The 22,901-nt window shown below is 41.7% G+C and overlaps 2 protein-coding genes across 2 annotated transcripts in view; one reads left to right on the top strand and one right to left on the bottom strand.

The window, feature by feature from the left end:
- The window catches only part of LOC310823896 (uncharacterized protein), a 427,663-nt gene that overhangs the window by 214,084 nt on the left and 190,678 nt on the right, over window positions 1-22,901 (top strand). The gene's annotated exons all lie outside the window — the stretch shown is intronic.
- LOC310823597 (protein NLRC3-like) lies at window positions 9,233-22,722 on the bottom strand (the record flags this gene model as incomplete). Its single annotated transcript, XM_083696483.1, has 8 exons — window positions 9,233-9,786; window positions 10,071-10,117; window positions 10,233-10,399; window positions 10,627-10,764; window positions 15,677-15,766; window positions 18,281-19,998; window positions 20,240-20,284; window positions 22,446-22,722. 8 exons carry the CDS (start codon window positions 22,720-22,722, stop codon window positions 9,233-9,235), a joined length of 3,036 nt encoding a protein of 1,011 aa, XP_083552609.1.

The raw sequence follows: 22,901 nt of genomic DNA, 5'->3' as shown, positions 1-22,901 counted from the left end.
AATAGTCTCAGACCTCACCTCAGTGTCTGTAGTTGGCAGTGTGGACTCCCCAGTCCAGCAGAGAGCAGCTTCACCCCCCCGTCACCTAGATCATTATTACTGAGGTCCAGCTTTCTCAGGTGGCAGGAGTCTGAGCTGAGAGCTGAGGCCAACGCTTCACAGCATCTCACTGTGAGGTGACATCCATTCAGCCTGAATGAGGAATACAAATAAATACATGAAGCCAAACCATCATTGTGGTGCAAGAATTCATGAGTGAGAGTTATAGTTGCTCTTAACAGGAGAGCAATTAACCATGGATCCCTTTGTAGTGACTGGATTTCTATGTCTGGTATCATGTATTTGCTTGCTATTGGGTTTGTGTAGTATTGTGGAGTCCCATGAGCTGATTTAAGGCCAGGTTGGTCAGGATTTGATGAGAGTAAAGTTATTCAGAGAGTGAAGACAGAGCAGCCCCCCTGCCACCACACACACACACACACACACACACACACACACACACACACACACACACACACACACACACATACACACATACACACATACACACACACACAAACACACACACACACACACACACACTATATAGTAATTGATTGGAACATAATGTACATTGTCTGTCTCAATCATTGAGCCTTTCTGTGCAACTATCATTGATTCCATCGAATTAAAATGTAACCGACACTTAGGAATGATGTGTCTGACAAAAAGAATAGTCTGAGACCTCACCTCAGTGTCTGTAGTTGACTGTGTGGACTCCCCAGTCCAGCAGAGAGCAGCTTCCCCCCCCCCCCGTCACCTAGATCATTATGACTGAGGTCCAGCTCTCTCAGGTGGCAGGAGTCTGAGCTGAGAGCTGAGGCCAACGCTTCACAGCATCTCTCTGTGAGGTCACATCCATTCAGCCTGAATGAGGAATAAATACATGTTGCCAAACGATCACTGAGGTGCATTATGATAAGAATTCATTATTCAAGCCAATCACAGGCATGTTTGTAGTCAATGTATTTCTCAGTCTGGTATATTTGATTGCTATTGGGTTGTGTAGCCCCATCAGCTGATCTCAGGCCAGATTGATGAGGAATTGAGGAAAGAAAGGTTATTGAGAGAGTGCCCACCCCACCACACACACACACACACACACACACACGGCAAGAGAAAGAGAAAAAGCTTAGCAGCTGGGGGCCCGACCTGACGAGGGACACCGCGGCTGAGGATGTTCCTGAAACACATTTTATCTTCCATCTATCCCTCAAATAGGTGCAACTGCATAACTGCTTATAAATGATAAGTTGATTCAAATAGGTGTAAACTGCATTACTGCTTATAAATGATAAGTTGATTCAAAAGTGTGAAACTGATTAATGATAAGTTGATTCAAAAGAGTGTAACTGATTGATGATGAGTTGAGTCAAATATATATAATTGGTTAATGATAAATGAGTTCAAATATGTGCAAAAGGCAAAACTGAATAAGAGAAATTATAAGGGTAGTGTATGACTCCGGGTCAACACATCTGGTTGGACCTCGTAGTGTTAACGGTTTAACTGATACTGAAGTAGGCAACCAAATGCATTCATGTTTGACTGTAAAATTCTTACTCTGAAATGATTACTGAAGTAGGCCACCATACTAATGTTTGACTGTATAATTCTTACTCAGGGATGATTACTGAAGTAGGCTGATCATGTGTGCTAATGTTGATTGTATACCATATGTACAGTCATGAGAAAAAGTTAGGACACCCCCCAAAATATTAAGTTATTCTCTTAAAAATATGGACATATCAATATTTTATCTTCTTTCTAACAATATCTATAGATAAAGGGGATGTAATTGAACAAAAAACAATGAAAATGTAACTTTGTAATCATTTATTTAACGAAAAATTAACAATAATGCCAATTCCTACTGAGGAAAAAGTTAGGACACCCTATGCCCTAATAGCTAGTATTGCCCCCCTTGGCTGAAATAACCTCAATTAGACGTTTCTTATAACTGTCTACAAGTCTCTGACATCGATTGGGAGAACATTTTTCCCACTCCTCCTTGCAGAATTCTTTCAGCTGTGTGATGTTCGAGGGGTGTCTTGCATGCACAGCCAGTTTCAAATCAATCCACAGCATCTCAATAGGATTAAGATCCGGGCTTTGACTTGGCCATTCCAGAACTCTCAATTTCTTTTTCTTGAGCCATTCCTTGGTAGATTTACTGGAATGTTTTGGGTCATTGTCATGTTGCATGGTCCACATCCGCTTCAGCTTCAACTTTCGAACAGATGGTCTCACATTTTCCTCAAGTACCCTCTGATACAATACAGAATTCATAGTGGATTCTATGATGGTGAGCTGACCAGGCCCTGCTGCAGTAAAAGCAGCCCCAAACCATGACATTTCCACCCCCATGCTTCATAGTTGGTATGAGGTTCTTGTTCTCAAATGCTGTCTTGGTTTTGTGCCAAACATGTCTACTCTTACTGTGCCCAAATAGTTCAACTTTGGATTCATCTGTCCAAAGCACATTGTTCCAGAAGTTCTGGTCTTTCTCTAGGTGTTCTCTGGCAAACTTTAGTCTTGCCCTGATGTTTTTTTTTGACAGCAGGGGTTTCCTCCTTGCACACCTCCCATGTAATGCAAACTTGTTCAGTCTCTTTCTTATGGTGGATGCATGTACTTTGACATCAATTGTGGCAAGAGATACCTGTAGGTCCCGTGATGACATTCTGGGATTGTTGGAGACTTCTTTAAGCATCTTTCGGTCAGCTCTTGGGCTGAACTTGCTTGGGCGGCCTGACCTGGCCATGTTGGTGGTGGTTTTAAATGTTCTCCACTTGTAAATTATTTTCCGGACAGTGGAATGGCTAATTTCAAATTGTTTGGAGATCTTTTTATATCCCTTCCCAGACACATATGCATCTACAATTTTTCTTCTGAAGGCCTCAGAGAGCTCTTTTGATCTCGCCATGGTGATGCAACTCACTTCAACAATCAAGAGCAAACCAAACTAAATGTCTGAGGTTTAAATCCTCTGTAACGATGTTCTAATCATTTGCACCTGATGTGGTGCTCTTGATTATAATTTTAGACATTTTAAGTGGAACTAAATGTGGGGGTGTCCTAACTTTTTCCTCACAAGAAGATTGCATTTCTATTAATTACATTTTACCAATAATTTTTTTAATAATTTGTTTCAGTTGTATTTGTTTAGTTATATTACCTCAATTTTTCAATATTGTTCAAATGAATATCAAATGTCCATATGTTTGAATATGTTAAAGAAGACAAAGGTTTTCATAGGGTGTCCTAATTTTTTCTCATGACTGTACATACACATACACACACACACATACATACAGACACACACACATACATACACATACACACACACACCCACATACACATACACATACACACCCTCACACACACTCACACACACATACACACCCTCACACACACCCACACACACATACACACCCTCACACACACCCACACAGCCAGCAGAGGGAGGAAGTCAGCAAGATGATTTACATGACCAGTTCCTGGTCATAGTCCAGTTCATTACACACAACACAGAGAAAGAAGCAGATTCCTCTCAGGAGACAGAACCTTAACCTCGATAGTCACGCAAATACACAGAAGCTGATTTCCGTTACCAAAAGGTACGAATCTTACAGAAATATGACAGCGCTTATTTTTTTAGGTTGTTTTTATTGCTGTTGTTGTTGAGGTTATTTTTGTTCAAATGTGTAGCTCACGGTATGAGGAAACAAGTCAAGTACAGGACACAAAAGTCTTCATTGTTAGGCTATAGCCTCCCTGAACAACAGTGAACCAGGATGTGGGTTCATGTGTACACAAAGTCTTCATTAAAAAGGCTTAAAATATAAATATAAATACACAAGTTAGTCTGAAACATGGTTGAGTCTTCTAGAGGCTATTAAGTGTATTGTGTAGATAATGGTTTTACTTTAGGCTATAGCCTCCCTGAACAACAGTGAACCAGGATGTGGGTTCATGTGTACACAAAGTCTTCATTTCAAATGTCATTGATTGAAAAAGGCTTAAAATATAAATAAAAAATACACAAGTTAGTCTGAAACATGGTTGAGTCTTCTAGAGGCTATGAAGTGTATTGTGTAGATAATGGTTTTACTTTAGGCTATAGCCTCCCTGAACAACAGTGAACCAGGATGTGGGTTCATGTGTACACAAAGTCTTCATTTCAAATGTCATTGATTGAAAAAGGCTTAAAATATAAATATAAATACACAAGTTAGTCTGAAACATGGTTGAGTCTTCTAGAGGCTATGAAGTGTATTGTGTAGATAATGGTTTTACTTTAGGCTATAGCCCCCCTGAACAACAGTGAACCAGGATGTGGGTTCATGTGCTCACTGGTTTCAGAGGGAAACAAAAGGAGGAAATGAGAAGAGAAAGAACAGAGGCACATTGAAGGCTGTGAAAAAAATAAAATGAAACACATTCCCAATTCGCTGAAGTGCATGTAATAATATAATATATGCCATTTAGCTGACGCTTTTATCCAAAGCGACTTACATTGCAGTGAGTGCATATATTTCAGTATAGATGGTCCCAGCAGGAATCAAACCCACAACCTAAGCATTGTTAGCGCTGTGCTCTACTAACTGAGCCACAGAGGACCATCTGTTCTGTCATGCTCTCTTTGATTGCATCTGACCATGAGCATCAGACCAACCGAAAGCATTACAAACTCCTGTAGCGCCCCCTAGCGTGTCTGGCTATTAGTGTGGAGTGCGCTCCCCGAATTCCTATGTAGCGAGAGATCTCTCTCTCTAGTGTTAATTAATGCTCTAATGTAATTACCTATTATTACCTACTTGTTAGCATTTACCCCTCTTCACATTACCCCAATAATACCTACCATTAGGCTTTTAACTTAATGCAAAATGTCAGTAGTGACTATATAGCTAACGGAAATAAATCAATAAATGTATGTAACTATCATCTGTGCTTAGTTAAATAAGCCTTAGCTTTTAAAGTTACATTCATATTTTAACTATTTTAAATAGCTAACAATATTAATCATGTAATAAGCTTCTATAGAAATGTCACCAATAATCATTAATCAGCACTTTTACTTTAAATCAGGCAAATGTAAACCGTTTTTTCCATTAGCTTACTTTCAGTATCAAACTTATCAATATGATTAACCCAATGAAATGCAAGTCTTCAACAGAAATACATTTAAACTATTTACTGAAAAATATAGTATTTACATATAAACCGTTTGAGTATAAAAGTAAAAAAATGATTTGGTTAGGCTTTTAGCTTCTCAGTAAAGTATTTGACTTAATTTCTTTGAGAAACTAACAAAAAATTAACGGCTAATGCTAACGGCTATTAGGCATTAAATTACTAATTACTTAATTGCATTAATTAAGATCCCAGACGTGCCCCCATTTTATGTAGCGCCCCCTAGCGTGTCTGGCTATTAGTGTGGAGTGCGCTCCCCGAATTCCTATGTAGCGAGAGATCTCTCTCTCTCTAGTGTTAATTAATGCTCTAATGTAATTACCTAATTATTACCTACTTGTTAGCATTTACACCTTCACATTACCCCAAAGAAATGCAAGTCTTCAACAGAAATATGTTTCAACTATTTACTGAAAGATATAGTAGTTACATATAAACAGCATGAGTATAAAAGTAAAATGATTTGGTTTGGCTTTTCAAGTGCAATACAAATAAACACAATTCAGTTCAATGACCACACATTCACACACATTCAGTTTCACTTGAAGCTAAAGCTAAGCCGGCAAATGACTAAATAAATGCTCAATGATATGAATGGGTACCCAAACCGCAGGTCCCAGTCAAAGGAGGACACGTGGCAGGCCCGTAACGTTGCTTGGGATCGTGGAGACAAAATGGTCGCTTCGCGCCGTGGCGCAGCAAACAAAAGAAACTCACTGCCGTAGTGCTGGTCGTTGTCGTTCATCCACACCGCGGCAACGCGGTTCTGGCGATGCCGGTGGTTGAAGACGTCGTCCGACAGCAAAGCAGATAGGGTTCTGGAGATAAGTGCTTCCTCAGACGATGCACAAAAGGGCAACCGAGCAGGCTACTCGCTGGCAAAGTCCTCTTAGCTAACTCGCGCTGACTAGCCGTCCGCTCTTTCTCCTTGGTGAATACTCTAACTAATACTCTTCAAAACCGTCAACTATTACGCTGTAAACTTCAAGTAATATGTCTATAAACTCACTCTTCGTGCAGTCTTGAAACACATTTACTATACCCCGCATTAACTTGGTGTTTTACCAACTTCTAACGTTGCAGATCTCACTCATGTCCTTCTCTTTCTTCCTCCGGTCTCGTTCTCCTCGCGTTCTCCCAACGTCCGTCTTCCTCCCACTTCCTGACCTTTGACCCCCGACTCCTGATTGGTCCTCACTCCAGGTAAGTGCATTTGAACTAATACATATTTTTAATGCATGTAAACATTATTTAAACATTTTTTACATTCTGGAAAACATGTTTGAAGAGAAAATAAACAAAATAAAAATACAAAGAGTTTAGGAAATACCCAAAATTCCCATAGGGCTACATCTATAAAATACCTGAAAAACATGCAGTGTGCTTGAACCTCTGATCAGACACAAGCACTAGAATAGTCTCAGGAGTGCCAACGTTGCACGGCCTAAATCAATCAATGGTGTTCAGGGTTTATACCCACCTATTTAATCTATGGTGTTCAGGGTTTACCCACCTATTTAATCTATGGTGTTCAGGGTTTATACCAACCTATTTAATCTATGGTGTTCAGGGTTTACCCACCTATTTAATCTATGGTGTTCAGGGTTTATACCTACCTATTTAATCTATGGTGTTCAGGGTTTACCCACCTATTTAATCTATGGTGTTCAGGGTTTACCCACCTATTTAATCTATGGTGTTCAGGGTTTACTTACCTACTTAATCTATGGTGTTCAGGGTTTACCCACCTATTTAATCTATGGTGTTCAGGGTTTACTTACCTATTTAATCTATGGTGTTCAGGGTTTACCCACCTATTTAATCTATGGTGTTCAGGGTTTACTTACCTACTTAATCTATGGTGTTCAGTATTTACCCACCTATTTAATCTATGGTGTTCAGGGTTTATACCTACCTATTTAATCTATGGTGTTCAGGGTTTATACCTACCTATTTAATCTATGGTGTTCAAGGTTTACCCACCTATTTGATCTATGGTGTTCAGGGTTCATACCTACCTATTTAATCTATGGTGTTCAGGGTTCATACCTATCTATTTAATATATGGTGTTCAGGGTTCATACCTACCTATTTAATCTATGGTGTTCAGGGTTTATACCTACCTATTTAATCTATGGTGTTCAGGGTTTACCCACCCATTTAATCTATGGTGTTCAGGGTTTACCCACCTATTTAATCTATGGTGTTCAGGGTTTACCCACCTATTTAATCTATGGCTTTTTGTCACCATTATGGATCCTTTTTTTGTGCACTTTCTGGTTAACACCATTGATTGATTTAGGCCGTGCAGCGTTGGCACTCCTGAGACTATTCTAGTGCTTGTGTCTGATCAGGGGTTCAAGCACACTGCATGTTGTTCAGATATTTTAGATATTTAACAGTGCCTTTGCAAAGTATTCCGACCCCTTCACTTTTTCCACATTTTGTTGTGTTTTTGACTCAATTTAAAATGGATTAAACAAAAAGAATTTGCCATCAATCCACACACAATCCCCCAGAATGACAAAGCGAAAAACAATTTTTTAAATTTCAGTACATTTATTAAAACTGAAATACAGAAATACCTCATGTACATAAGTATTCAGACCGTTTGCTATGGCAGTCTTAAAATTAGCTAAAATGCAAACATGTCATCAACAAATCACTCAATAAGTTGAATTAAGTCCATCTTAATGCAGGCATAATAGTTCATGTCATATTGGAAAAAATATCTTTGTTTTTATAGCGTCTCTGATTTGCATAGGAATCAATTACACACTGTGTAGATTAGGATGTTCCGAAGACACTGTCCATGTTGTACTGACAGAGAAGGAGAGCTGTCTTCACATCCACTCCCTGCTACCTTACACACAGCAACGTAATTGTTACGGTTCCCCCTCCCAACCAACCCTCTGGCACCACCTCGAGGCCGCGGCGGTCATCACTGGAGCGTCTTCCCAGGTGACAGCGCACCTGTTCCCTATCGCCAATCAGCGCACTTGCTACCCATAGCCAATCACCTGCCGATAAGAACCCTGCCCGATCTTCTCTCCAGTGCCAGATCGTACTGTGTCCCTCGACACCCCGTCCTCCCTGGTGTTTCCCCTCGTCGACCCTTCCATGGACCTACTACTGGACCTCCCGGCCTGCCGAACCCCTGCTCGTCTGACTACCCGCCTGCCTGCCGAACCTCCGCTCGTCTGACTTCCCGCCTGCCTGCCGAACCCCTGCTCGTCTGACTAACGCCTGCCTTGCGAACCCCTGCTCGTCTGACTACCCGCCTGCCTGCTGAACCCCTGCTCGTCTGACTACCCGCCTGCCTGCTGAACCCCCGCTCATCTGACTACCCGCCTGCCTGCCGAACCCCTGCTCGTCTGACTACCGCCTGCCTGCCGAACCCTGGACCGACCCACTACCACTCTATCGGATTACCCCCCTCCTTCTCTCCCCTACCCCTTTCCCTTGTTATTATTATTAAATACGCCTTCGGGCTAATCATACCCCTGAGCGCCGTCTTTTGGTTCCGCCGCCGTTCATAGTGTAACAGTAATCCAGCATCACACCTCAAACACCCAATCTAACCAACTCTTATATACATACAGACACTCTCTCCTGTGTTATTCTCAGAGTTCATCATCAGTCTGATTTGATCATCTAATCATTCATCTGGACTGTCAGATGCATTTCCATCAAAAAAACTAAAAAACATGTAAGCTTCTATTTTTTGTCACTCTATTGCAGTCTATTTTACTATCAGATGCATTTTATTTAATATAATATAATATTATATATATATATATATATATATATATATATATATATATATATATATATATATATATATATATATATATATAAAAAATAATATAACTACACACAACAATCCTACACCCTACACACTGGGAGAGGGAACATCTGTACATCCAACATCTCAGTGAAAACACACCACTATCCAACTGCATCATGTTTTGATCCATCATCTTTGAGCCTTTGGTGTTCAGTGTGATCTCCCTGAGACTAGTTTACACAGGGTCACTGAACAGCCCCCAGACCAAAACCCAATCCCTGGGTAGAGGGGCTCAGTGAATGTGGAGTGGAATGTGTGCAGGAGGGTCCGTGTGTCAGAGGAGACGCTGTAGAAGGACAGAGTGCCGGCCGGCCAGTCCAGATACACTCCTACTCTGTGGGAGCCAGAGGAGGGGACAGGTATGACAGTCTCCTCATCATTGTGCCAGGTGGAGTAACTGTTACCAGAGCAGTACAGACTCCAGGACTTGTCATTGTATCCCAACAAACAGTCATGACCCCATCCTCTCCTGCTGATTCCTTTATATGTCACTCCTAAGAAAGCTCCTCCCCCACTACACTCTACCTCCCAGTAACAGCGCCCAGTCAGACCCTCTCTACACAGCACCTGTGGCCAGTAGTCAAATCTCTCTGGGTGATCAGGATACGGCTGCTCCTCTCTCCCCCGTGTCACCTTTCTGTTCTCCTCAGACAGAGAGAGGTCTCTGTGTGCTGTGTTTGGGTCCAGTGTGAGCTCACAGGCATCTGATTGAGAGGGCAAAAATAATCATCAAATCAATACAATTGAATAACTTACAATATTCACAATGTGATCTTGTTATGGTAACATTCGTTTTCTCTTCACAACACTCTTCACAAAATATTACTTGAATTAATTGAAATTGTTTTACAAGGGATACAACTAATTCACATTTACTAATATTTTAGATTTACATATGAATACAATACTGGTGCTCTGTTTGAACTCTGCTGTACCCTGGTTCTTGAGTAATATCACAGTCCTATTCTCTACAGCCTTGGTGACTTACATTTGATCAGCCCAGGTTTGAGCCTGCACTCTCCACCATGGTCCACACTATATCAACCACAGAAGAACCCACAGATGTTGAATGACACACTCACAATCATGTGGAAAATAGATACAGTGCATTAATCTCATTGATACGTCCAGCCACATATTCAGCCTTTACCTGAGTGTCTGTAGTTTACAGAGTGGATCTTTCTGTACAGCAGAGAGCAGCGCCAGTCCTGAGTCTCCTGGGTGATTGTAGCTGAGGTCCAGCTCTCTCAGGTGGGAGGGCTTAGACCTCAGAGCTGAAGCCAGAGAAACACAGCCTTCCTCTGGGACTCCACAGAATGACAACCTGGGGAAATAGTGTCACTCCATCTGATATCAAGAATCTGATTATTCCTCTCTAATGTACATGTGCAGCTTTAAATCCTCTTCATTTAGCAGTTGAAAGTCTAGAAACATTGTATTCAAGTGAAGAACATTCAAACTAGTGTGTTATAATGGCCTGAGATACTCATGCTTCTGCACCCCAAAAGACCTCACCTCAGTGTCTGTAGTTGACAGTGTGGACTCCCCAGTCCAGCAGAGAGCAGCTTCACCCCCCCGTCACCTAGATCATTATTACTGAGGTCCAGCTCTCTCAGGTGGCAGGAGTCTGAGCTGAGAGCTGATGCCAACGCTTCACAGCATCTCTCTGTGAGGTGACATCCATTCAGCCTGAATGAGGAATACAAATAAATACATCCAAACGATCACTGTGGTGCAAGAATTCATGAGTGAGAGTTATAGTTGCTCTCAACAGGGGAGCAAGCAACCATGGATACATTTGTAGTGACTGGATTTCTTCGTCTGGTATGATGTATTTGCTAGCTATTGGGTTAGTGCAGTATTGTGGAGTCCCATGAGCTGATCTAAGGCCAGGTGGGTCTGGATTTGAGGAAAGTAAAGTTATTGAGACAGTGAAGACAGAGCAGCCCCCTCTGCCACCGCGCGTGCGCGCACACACACACACACACACACACACACACACACACACACACACACACACACACACTATATAGTAATTGATTGGAAGATAATGTCCTTTGTCTGTCTCAATTATTGAGCCTTTTTCTGAAAGTATCATTGATTCCATAGAATGATAATGTAACAGACACTCAGGAATGATCTCAGACCTCACCTCAGTGTCTGTAGTTGACAGTGTGGACTCCCCAGTCCAGCAAAGAGCAGCTTCACCCCCCCGTCACCTAGATCATTATGACTGAGGTCCAGCTCTCTCAGATGGCAGGAGTCTGAGCTGAGAGCTGAGGCCAACGCTTCACAGCATCTCTCTGTGAGGTGACATCCATTCAGCCTGAATGAGGAATACAAATAAATACATGCAGCCAAACGATCATTGTGGTGCATTATGATAAGAATTCAAAATTCAAGCCAATCACAGGCAGGTTTGTAGTCATTGTATTTCTAAGTGTGGTATATTTGCTAGCTATTAGGTTAGTGCAGTATTGTGTGGCCCCCTCAGCTGATCTAAGGCCAGATTGTTCATGAATTGAGGAGAGTAACGGTATTCAGAGAGTTCCCCCCCCCCCCATTAATTTCTTTATGATCAGTATTATACTCGTTTATGATTTTATGTAATAACAGTATGAATCAAGACAGCCAGTCAGGTTGACACCGGTTATATCTTTCCCCTGGGTTATATCTGTTGGTGGGTGTTACGTTCCCACTCCTATATGTGCGTTTCCTTGTTGTGTTTTGTGTTTCCTTCTGTTTTTCCCTTACCCTGTCACTCTACATTCAGGTGTCCGTCAGCAATTGGCCATTCGTCCCCATCATTCATCACCATTCCTGACCAATCAGAGGGCTGTCCGTGTCATTTAAAAGCTCCGCTGGACTTCCCCTCGGGAGTTGACCCATTTGTACCGTAGTCTTATGTTTGCTGTCAATTCGCTGTTGCCTGTTTGATCGAAACCTCCAACGTACTTGTTTACATTTAGTTTTCTTTTGGTATATTTACGTCATTGTTTACGTATTGTTTTTTTCTCAATATGTGTCTGTCTGTTAAATGTACGCCATAGGGGTGAGGTGAATAGGTAAGAGACTCATGGTTTTACATTTCCAACACATAGGCTCATCTCTGTTACAATTCACCAGGTTAGGAGTGGGTGCCGCCCCATGTGCAGTGGGGGAAATAATTATATGATCCCCTGCTTATTTTGTTAGTTTGCCTGATTACTAAGAAATGAGCGGTCTATAATTTTTATGGTACTTTTATTTTAGCAAATAGACACAGAATATCAACAAAAAAAGTCCAGAAAAACATATTATATAAAGTTATAAATTAATTTGCATTTGATCAAAGGAAATAAGTATTTGATCCCCAAGCAAAACATGCCTTAGTACTTGGTGGAGAAACCTTTGTTGGCAAGCACAGAAGTCAGACGTTTCTTGTAGTTGGTCACCAGGTTTGCACACATCTCAGGAGGGATTTTGGTCCACTCCTCTTTACAGATCCTCTCCAAATCCTGAAGGTTTCAAGGCTTTTGTTTGGCAACTCGAAGCTTCAGCTCCCTCCACAAATTTTCTATAGGATTACGGTCTGGAGACTAGCTAGGCCACTCCATGACCTTAGTGTGCTTATTCTTGAGCCACTCCTTTGTTGCCTTGGCCGTATGTTTTGGGTCATTGTCATGCTGGAAGACCGATCCACGACCCATCCCCAGTGCTCTGGCTGAGGGAAGGAGGTTCTCGTCCAAGATCTTGCGGTACATGGCCCCGTCCATTGGCCCCTCAATGCAGTGAAGTCGTCCTGTACACTTAGCATAGAAACAACCCCAAAGCATAATGTTTCCACCTCCGTGTTTGACGGTGGGGATGGTGTTCTTGGGATTGTAGCATTCAGCATTTCTCTCCCTCCAAACACGAAGAGTCGAATTTATGCCAAAGAGTTCAATTTTGGTCTCATCTGACCACATCACCTTCTCCTAAGCCTTCTCTGAATTATTTAAGTGTTCATTGGCAAACTTCAGATGGGCCTATACATGTGCCTTCTTGAGCAGGGGGACCTTGCGGGCACTGCAGGATTTCAATCTGTTACGGTGTAGTGTGTTACCAATGGTTTTCTTGGTGACTGTGGTCCCAGCTGCCTTGAGATCATTACCAAGCTCCTCCCGTGTAGTTCTGGGCTGATTCCTCACCCTTCTCATGATCATCCTTACCCCACGAGGCGAGATCTTGCATGGAGCTCCAGGCCGAGGGCGATTGATCGTTATTTTGTATTTCTTCCATTTTCTAATAATTGCACCAACAGTTGTCTCCTTCTCACCAAGCTTCTTGCTGATGGTCTTGTAGCCCATTCCAGCCTTGTGCAGGTCTACAACTCTTACCCTGATGTCCTTTGAATGTTCTTTGGTCTTGCCCATGGTGGTGGAGAGGTTGGAATGGAAGAGATTGATTCTATTTACAGATGTCTTTTATACCCATAACAAGCAGAGATTGGGAGTACTTTCTTAAAGTGACAGGAGTAATCTGTGTGCCTCATGGGCATATAACCGGTCTGTATGAGCCAGAATTCTTGCTGGTTTGTAGGGGATCAAATACTTATTTCCTTCGATCAAATGCAAATGAATTTATAACTTTATATAATGTGTTTTTTCTGGAGTTCTTTGTGATATTCTGTCTCTATTTGTTCAAATAAAAGTACCATAAAAATTATAGACCGCTCATTTCTTTGTCATCGGGCAAACTAACAAAATCAGCAGGGGATCAAATAATTATTTCCCCCACTGTATGTTCTAGTCTAGTGTAGCATAGCACTTTAGCATAGCCCTGGTAGTATAGCTTACTATTGCACTAGTTTAGGACATCACCTTTGTTTATGATTTCTTTGCTTTGGCACAGCTCATAGTTTCCTTTTCTCCTTGGCATGTGTCTTGTGTTGTGTTTTTCCCCGAGGAAATAAATAACTGTACATAGTTTACATTGTAGTTTGTGGTTGTTTAATTCCTACAATAAGTCCGATGCACTACCTTTTTGTTGCGACTCCTCTACCACCCCTAGACGTAGACGAGTTGTCATCTGGAGTCGTAACAGTGGGGATGTGCTGAGTCAGCTGCAAGGCCATCCTGACCTAAAGGTCGGCTTCTTGTTTTTGAACTGTGCATGTGTTGCTGTCTCTATGAAATGGTTACTCAAAAACACCCCATCTGAGATAGGTAAGACGGTATCCTTCATCGCTTTTTTTTAAATTATGAAAAACGCTCATATTGTGGAGCTTATATTGATTTATTTATCTTTTTGGAGGGGAAAGTAGTCCTAGGTTAAGGGTGCATGATGACGGTCTGGGAGTTCACAAAAGAAAAAGGTGGAATACAAATAAAGTGGTAGGCCTAATGTAGTCACAGTTAAGAGTTTAGGAATTGATAGGAAGATCATGTTAATGTTCTGTCTCCATCATTGAGTTTTGCAGAGCAAGTTTAATTGATAATGTAACACACTTAGGAATCATGTGTCTGACAACAAGAATAGTCTCAGACCTCACCTCAGTGTCATTATAATAAGAATTCATGAGTGAGAGTTATATTTGCTCTCAACATGGGAGCAATTAACCATAGATACATTTGTAGTCACTGGATTTCTACATCTGGTATAATGTATTTGCTAGCTATTGGGGTAGTGCAGTATTGTGTGAGCTGATCTAAGGCCAGGTGGGTCAGGATTTGACGAGGGGAAACATATTCACAGGGTGCAGACAGAGCAGCCCCCCGCCACCACACGCACGCATGCACGTACGCACGGACGCACATTATATTGTAATTGATTGGAAGATAATGTGCATTGTCTGTCTCAATTATTGAGCCTTTCTGTGCAAGTATCATTGATTCCATAGAATGATAATGTAACACACTTAGGAATGATGTGTCTGACAACAAGAATAGTCTCAGACCTCACCTCAGTGTCTGTAGTTGACAGTGTGGACTCCCCAGTCCAGCAGAGAGCAGCTTCACCCCCCCGTCACCTAGATCATTATTACTGAGGTCCAGCTCTCTCAGGTGGCAGGAGTCTGAGCTATGAGCTGAGGCCAACGCTTCACAGCATCTCTCTGTGAGGTGACATCCATTCAGTCTGAATGAGGAATACAAATAAATACATGAAGCCAAACGATCACTGTGGTGCAAGAATTCATGAATGAGAGTTATACTTGCTCTCAACAGGGGAGCAAGCAACCATGGATACATTTGTAGTCAATGGATTTCTACGTCTGGTATAATGTATTTGCTAGCTATTGAGTTAGTGCAGTATTGTGTAGTCCCATGAGCTGATCTAAGGCCAGGTGGGTCAGGATTTGAGGAGGGCAACATGTTCAGAGAGTGAAGACAGAGCAGCCCCCCCTGCCACAACGCACACACACACACACACACACACACATTATATAGTAATTGATTGGAAGATAATGTCCATTGTGTGTCTCAATTTTTGAGTTATTCTGTGAAAGTATCATTGACTGCATAGAATGATAATGTAACAGACACTTAGGAATGATGTGTCTGATAACAAGAATAGTCTGAGACCTCACCTCAGTGTCTGTAGTTGACAGTGTGGACTCCCCAGTCCAGCAGAGAGCAGCTTCACCCCCCCGTCACCTAGATCATTATGACTGAGGTCCAGCTCTCTCAGGTGGCAGGAGTCTGAGCTGAGAGCTGAGGCCAACGCTTCACAGCATCTCTCTGTGAGGTGACATCCATTCAGCCTGAATGAGGAATACAAATAAATACATGAAGCCAAACGATCACTGTGGGGCATTATGATAAGAATTCATGAGTGAGAGTTACAGTTGCGGAAGCAACAGGGTAGCAATTAACCATGGATACATTTGGAGTCACTGGATTTCTACGTCTGGTATAATGAATTTGCTAGCTATTGGGTTAGTGCAGTATTGTGGAGTCCCATGAGCTGATCTAAGGCCAGGTGGGTCAGGATTTGAGGAGGGCAAACATATTCAGATAGTGCAGACAGAGCAGCCCCCCCTCCCACCACACACACACACACACACACACACACACACACACAGTAATTGATTGGAAGATAATGTACATTGTCTGTCTCAATCATTGAGCCTTTCTGTGCAACTAACATTGATTCCATCGAATTAAAATGTAACCGACACTTAGGAATGATGTGTCTGACAAAAAGAATAGTCTGAGACCTCACCTCAGTGTCTGTAGTTGACAGTGTGGACTCCCCAGTCCAGCAGAGAGCACCTTCACCCCCCCGTCACCTAGATCATTATTACTGAGGTCCAGCTCTCTCAGGTGGCAGGAGTCTGAGCTGAGAGCTGAGGCTAACGCTTCACAGCATCTCTCTGTGAGGTGACATCCATTCAGCCTGAATGAGGAATACAAATAAATACATGAAGCCAAACGATCACTGTGGTGCATTATGATAAGAATTCATGAGTGAGAGTTACAGTTGCGGGAGCAACAGGGGAGCAATTAACCATGGATACATTTGAAGTCACTGGATTTCTACGTCTGGTATAATGTATTTGATAGCTATTGGGTTAGTGCAGTATTGTGTAGTCCCATGAGTTGATCTAAGGCCAGGTGGGTCAGGATTTCAGGAAAGTAAAGTTTTTCAGACAGTGCAAACAGAGCAGCCCCCCTGCCACCACACACACACACACACACACACACACACACACACACAAACACACAAACACAAACACAAAAACAAACACACACATTATATAGTAATTGATTGGAAGATAATGTGCATTATCTGTCTCAATTATTGACCCTTTCTGTGTAAGTATTATTGATTCCATAGAATGATAATGTAGCACACTTAGGAATGATGTGTCTGACAACAACAATAGTCTCAGACCTCACCTCAGTGTCTGTAGTTGACAGTGTGGACTCCCCAGTCCAGCAGAGAGCAGCTTCTCCCCCCCGTCACCTAGATCATTATTACTGAGGTCCAGCTCTCTCAGGTGGCAGGAGTCTGAGCTGAGAGCTGAGGCCAACGCTTCACAGCATCTCTCTGTGAGGTGACATCCATTCAGCCTGAATGAGGAGTACAAATAAATACATGTAGCCAAACGATCACTGTGGTGCAAGAATTCATGAGTGAGAGTTATAATTGCTCTCAACAGGGGAGCAAACAACCATGGATACATTTGTAGTCACTGGATTTCTCCTTCTGATATAATGTATTTGGTAGCTATTGGGGTAGTGCAGTATTGTGTGAGCTGATCTAAGGCCAGGTGGGTCAGGATTTGACGAGGGCAAACATATTCACAGGGTGCAGACAGAGCAGCCACCCCGCCACCACACGCACGCACGCACGCACGCACGCACGCACGCACATTATATAGTAATTGATTGGAAGATAATGTGCATTGTCTGTCTCAATTATTGAGCCTTTCTGTGCAATTATCATTGATTCCATAGAATGATAATGTAGCACCTTAGGAATGATGTGTCTGACAACAAGAATAGTCTCAGACCTCACCTCAGTGTCTGTAGTTGACAGTGTGGACTCCCCAGTCCAGCAGAGAGCAGCTTTACCCACCCGTCACCTAGATCATTATTACTGAGGTCCAGCTCTCTCAGGTGGCAGGAGTCTGAGCTGAGAGCTGAGGCCAACGCTTCACAGCATCTCTCTGTGAGGTCACATCCATTCAGCCTGAATGAGGAATAAATACAAGCATTAAGTCATTTTGACTCAGAGAAAAATGTACATATGTGATGTGTTCTATCATTTCCAGTTGCATGTCGCCGCACCTAATTACCATATAATTACATTTTCGTCCAAAACCCTTACATGGGCTGTTTTGGGATTTTAACATATTTCACTAGAACAACATGTTTTCTAATCATTTCACTTCGTTTTAAAGGTGAAATCATCATGTATCCATACTTTTCATGCCTTAAATGATGGATAGAGCGTTCAGTTCTAGATGAGTGGCAAGCTTCTTAAAACAGCAGTGTAAACTCACTGGCAAACAACTCACTCACTCCACTTTCACTAAAATAAAGCTGACAAACTCATTAGCTGAACTGTGAACACAGCCTGCCATGTTATTATATATGCTACCTATGTTATTTGCTTAATGTCTGACCAAAAGTCTTCATTTGAGCCGCAGTGTGAGTATCCGTGGTACCGTGAGTGGAATGCAGTTTATAACCCAAGTATCAATACGGTGTTTTGTCCATCTACTTACAGTGCCGTCTTAGAGGCTGTGACCACTTGCAGCAGCCTCAGAAGACCCTCTTCTGATCTGGAGTACTTCTTCAGGTCAAACACATCCAGCTCTTCTTCTGAAGTCAGCAACACAAAGACCAGAGCTGACCACTGTGCAGGTGAGAGTTGGGTTTCTGAGAGACGTCCTGAGCTCAGGTAGCTTTGGATCTCCTCCACTAGAGAATGGTCATTCAGCTCATTCAGACAGTGGAACAGATTGATGCACCTTTCTGGAGAGGGATTCTTTCTGATCTTCTTCTTGATATACTTGACTGTTTCCTCATTGGTCTGTGAGCTGCTTCCTGTCTGTGTCAGAAGGCCTCGTTGGAGATTGGACTGATTGGACTCCAGTGAGAGGCCCAGGAGGAAGCGCAGGAAGAGGTCAAGGTGACCATTCTCACTCTGTAAGGCCTTGTCCACTGCACACTTGTGCAAGTCAACCAGAGGTTTCTGTCTGAGTGATGACCAAAACTTCCAGTGTGAGGATTTGTCCAGTGGATTCTCATTGCTGTTGCTGAATGTGAGGAACACATATAAAGCAGCAAGAAACTCCTGGATGCTCAGATGCACAAAGGTGAACACCGGACTCCGCATGGTCTTCCCCTCCATCTTAAAGATCTGAGTGCATAAACCTGAGTACACTGACGCCTCTCTGACATCAATGCCACTCTCTCTCAAGTCTTCCTCATAGAAGATCAGATGTCCCTTCTGCAGCTGACGGAATGCCAACTGTCCAAGCTGAAGAATGACTTTAACTTTGGAAGTCTTCGCTTCATTCATTTTCTCAATCTGAGATTCCAGGAAGTGTGTGTACATCTCAGTCAGAGTCTTGGGTAGCTCTCCTCTCCCTGCTCCACCCAAAAGTCTCATTAGAACACTGGCTATGAGCCAACAGAACATTGGTATGTGGCACATGATGTGGAGGCTCCTTGATGACTTCACATGGACGATGATTCTTTTGGCCAGGTTCTCATCACTGATTCTTTTCCTGAAGTAGTCCTCCTTCTGTTTTTCATCAAACCCCCGTATCTCTGTCCATTGGTCAATGTACTGACGAATCTGCTTGGCTGCAGCAGGTCGGGAGGTTATCCAGATGAGGGCAGAGGGGAGGAGCTCTCCTGCGATGAGGTTTGTGATCAGGACATCAATGGAGGCCGGCTTTGTCTCGTCTCTCAGAACTTTTTGGAAGTTCAGAGGCAGTCGACTCTCATCCAGGCCATCAAAGATGAACAGAATATTATATTCCTTTCCCAGAGTCTTGATTGGTTTCATTTCAGGGAAGGATGCATGAAGCATTTCAATCAGACTGCGGTCTTCTTCTTCTTTGTCAGGATTCATTTGGCGAAAAGGAAGTAGAAACAAGAAATCAATGTGCTTGTTCTCATTTCCTTCTGCCCAGTCCAGAACAGTCTTCTGCACACAGAACGTCTTTCCCACTCCAGCGATGCCAAGCGTCAGCACTTTTTTTTTTTGGTCAGGCCGGGGTTTGAATATGTCGCTGGTCTTGATGGTCTTTTCTGTGGCTGGGGTTATGGATTGAATATGTGTGACTTCATGCTCAGTACTGACCCCTCCCCAGGCCCCCTCGATCATGTGCAGATCGGTGTAGATGTTGTTTAGATCGATGCGATTACCTTCCGTTGACGTCCCCTCATGTATCTTATTAACCCTCTCCTTGTAAGAGGATTGCAGGTCGTCTCGAACTGCAACACAGAGTTCATTCTTCAATATTGTCAATATTGTGATTTTTATCAATATAATTGTGATTACTATCATTGAAATCTAATTCATCATTACCTCTTTTACTAGACCTCAGATGCAGGTTAGAATGTGAATGTGTGTGTGTGTGTGTGTTGATATTGTTATTAATCAGAATGAGTTGCTTTTGCATTCATTTATACAAATTCAGTCTTTTAACTCTGACAACACAAAGGTGGAACTGACCTTTATTCCATTTCAGTTTGTCTCGACCTGACAGTTGCTCTGTATCTGGAAAAAACAACAATTCAGTTATTCTTCTATGATATTGTCATCATATCTCATTGTTGTTATACTGATCACTTTTATTATCACTAGTAATCAACCCAATCAACACTATATGATGAGAAGCCAGCTAGAACATGAAAACAGGCATAGCTCCAATGTGTTTGTGTGTGTGCAACCGACACAGATGACAACCTTTTGGTCTTTGAGAAGACATCCAAGGATACATCATCGAGGACTAAAGTATGAGACACAGAAGCAGCTACTACAACACTGGCCTGATGAGGATGCAGGGGAAACCTTCTGCTCTTGACTTGGTTGACAATTCTGTGTCACATTCACAATGTACAAAATGGCTGCCATAGGTAAGGACATACTTATTTTGACTGTTAAAGCGAAGTCACAATTGGCTGAACGGTATGTATCAGGTGTCATGCTGCCAGAAGCTGTATGCCACCGAAAAAGCCAGCAATTGGTGCATGTGGGATTATTTAAACTTTGGGAGTGACTTTTTCACTTTTTCAATTCAGTAACACTCACCCCTCTGAACTCACTCCACAGCGACCCCAGCCGTTGACCTAAGCACACAGTATGGCTTCTTCGTACACAAGCTAACACAAATCTCAAATCTGTGTCCTCTGTATTGCCAACACACTTTACTGCCCACCGAAGCACCCAATGTTAACCAGCTACGCCACAGATCAGCTGAATGGCACGGATGGGTGTATTTCAACTTGAGGAGTGACTTTATCATCTCAACTCGGTTACATACAAAGGCTTTTACACTGCTAGGCTTGAACACACTGTGGACCTGATTGCTAGTGCAGTTAGACAGGTGTTGCTATCAATAGTCACAATTCACAAGCATTCCCATGTGATGGCAAGTTGGTTTATTGAGAATGGTGACAAGATTTTTACTAATGTGCCGAATACATCAAATATTGTTGTTATGCAGAAATGTTTTTTTTTCCAAACCAGGTATTTATGTATGTATCTATGTATGTTAGTATATATGTACATATGTTGGGATGTATGTATGCATATATGTATGTTTGTATGCATGTATATTTTAATATGTATTAATATCTATGTATGTATGTATGTATGTATGTATGTATGTATGTATGTATGTACGTCTGTATTTATGTATGTATGTTTGTATGCATGTATGTATTAATATGTATGTATGTATGTATGTATGTATGTATGTATGTATGTAAGTACGTTAGTATGTATGTATGTATGTATGTATGTATGTATGCATCTATGTTAGTATGTTTGTATATGTGTATGTTATTTTGTATGTATGTATGTATGTATCTATGTACGTATGTACGTCTGTATTTATGTATGTATGTTTGTATGCATGTATGTATTAATATGTATGTATGTATGTATGTATGTATGTATGTATGTAAGTACGTTAGTATGTATGTATGTATGTATGTATGTATGTATGTATGTATGTATGTATGTATGTTTGTATGCATGTATGTGTTAATATGTAAGTATGTAAGTAAGTATGTTAGTATGTATGTATGTATGTATTAATATGTATGTATGTATGTATGTATGTATGTATGTATGTATGTATGTATGTACGTATGTATGTATGTTAGTATGTATGTATGTATGTATGTATGTATGTATGTATGTATGTTAGTAGGTATGTATGCATATATGTATGTTTGTATGCATGTATGTATTAATATGTATGTATGTATGTATGCATGTTAGCATGTATGTTATTATGTATGTATATATGTATGTATGTATGTATGTATGTATGTATGTATATACTGTATGTGCATACGTGCATGCGTTTGTGCGTGTGTGAAATGTTAGTATGTTTGTATATGTGTATGTTATTTTGTATGTATGTACATATGTACATATGTATTTATGTATGTATGTTAGTATGCATGTATGTATTTATGTATGTATGTATGTATGTATGTATGTATGTATGTATGTATGTATGTATGCATGTATGCATGTATGCATGTATGTATGTACATATGTTAGTATGTATGTATGCATGTTAGCATGTATGTTATTATGTATGTATGTATGTATGTATATATACTGTATGTGCATACGTGCATGCGTTTGTGCGTGTGTGAATGTGTGGCTGTGTCTGTCTGTCTTTAACATGAATGGAACTCACCTGTGATATGTTCATATTCTCTCTTTAATGTTTCAGCGAGCTGGTTCTGGTTCATCTTCCTCAGGATCTCCAGTGTGATCTCCACAGCCTCGTCATGGCCGTAGGTGTCCACCAGCTTATCCACAGTGTCCAGCTTGTCAGCTCCATCCAGTTGGCTTGTTGGGATGTGATGGAAGCCTTCTGGTATGTTCTTAGTCAGGTACCATATAAACAACTTCAGGTCTGTCGTGACCAGCTCCTCCAAAGTATTCAGCAGCAGCTCAGAGACAGCAGCCATTGTGGATCGCTGAGAATACATGAACAAATGAGCTGTAGGTGTGGAGATGGTTTGGTTTGACCACCACTGGCCAAGTGCTCCATGGCTGAATGTGTGGTTGCTCTAAGTTGTGTACAATGTTTACAGTCTTGGTTTATCACCTCTGTGCTGTCATCAACTGATTTTGGATCACTGAGAAT

Source organism: Argentina silus (assembly GCF_951799395.1).
Source record: "Argentina silus genome assembly, chromosome: Y".
Lineage (NCBI taxonomy): Eukaryota > Metazoa > Chordata > Actinopteri > Argentiniformes > Argentinidae > Argentina > Argentina silus.
The sequence above is the reverse complement of the archived record's forward strand: the minus strand, read 5'-3'. Positions and strand labels throughout refer to the sequence as shown.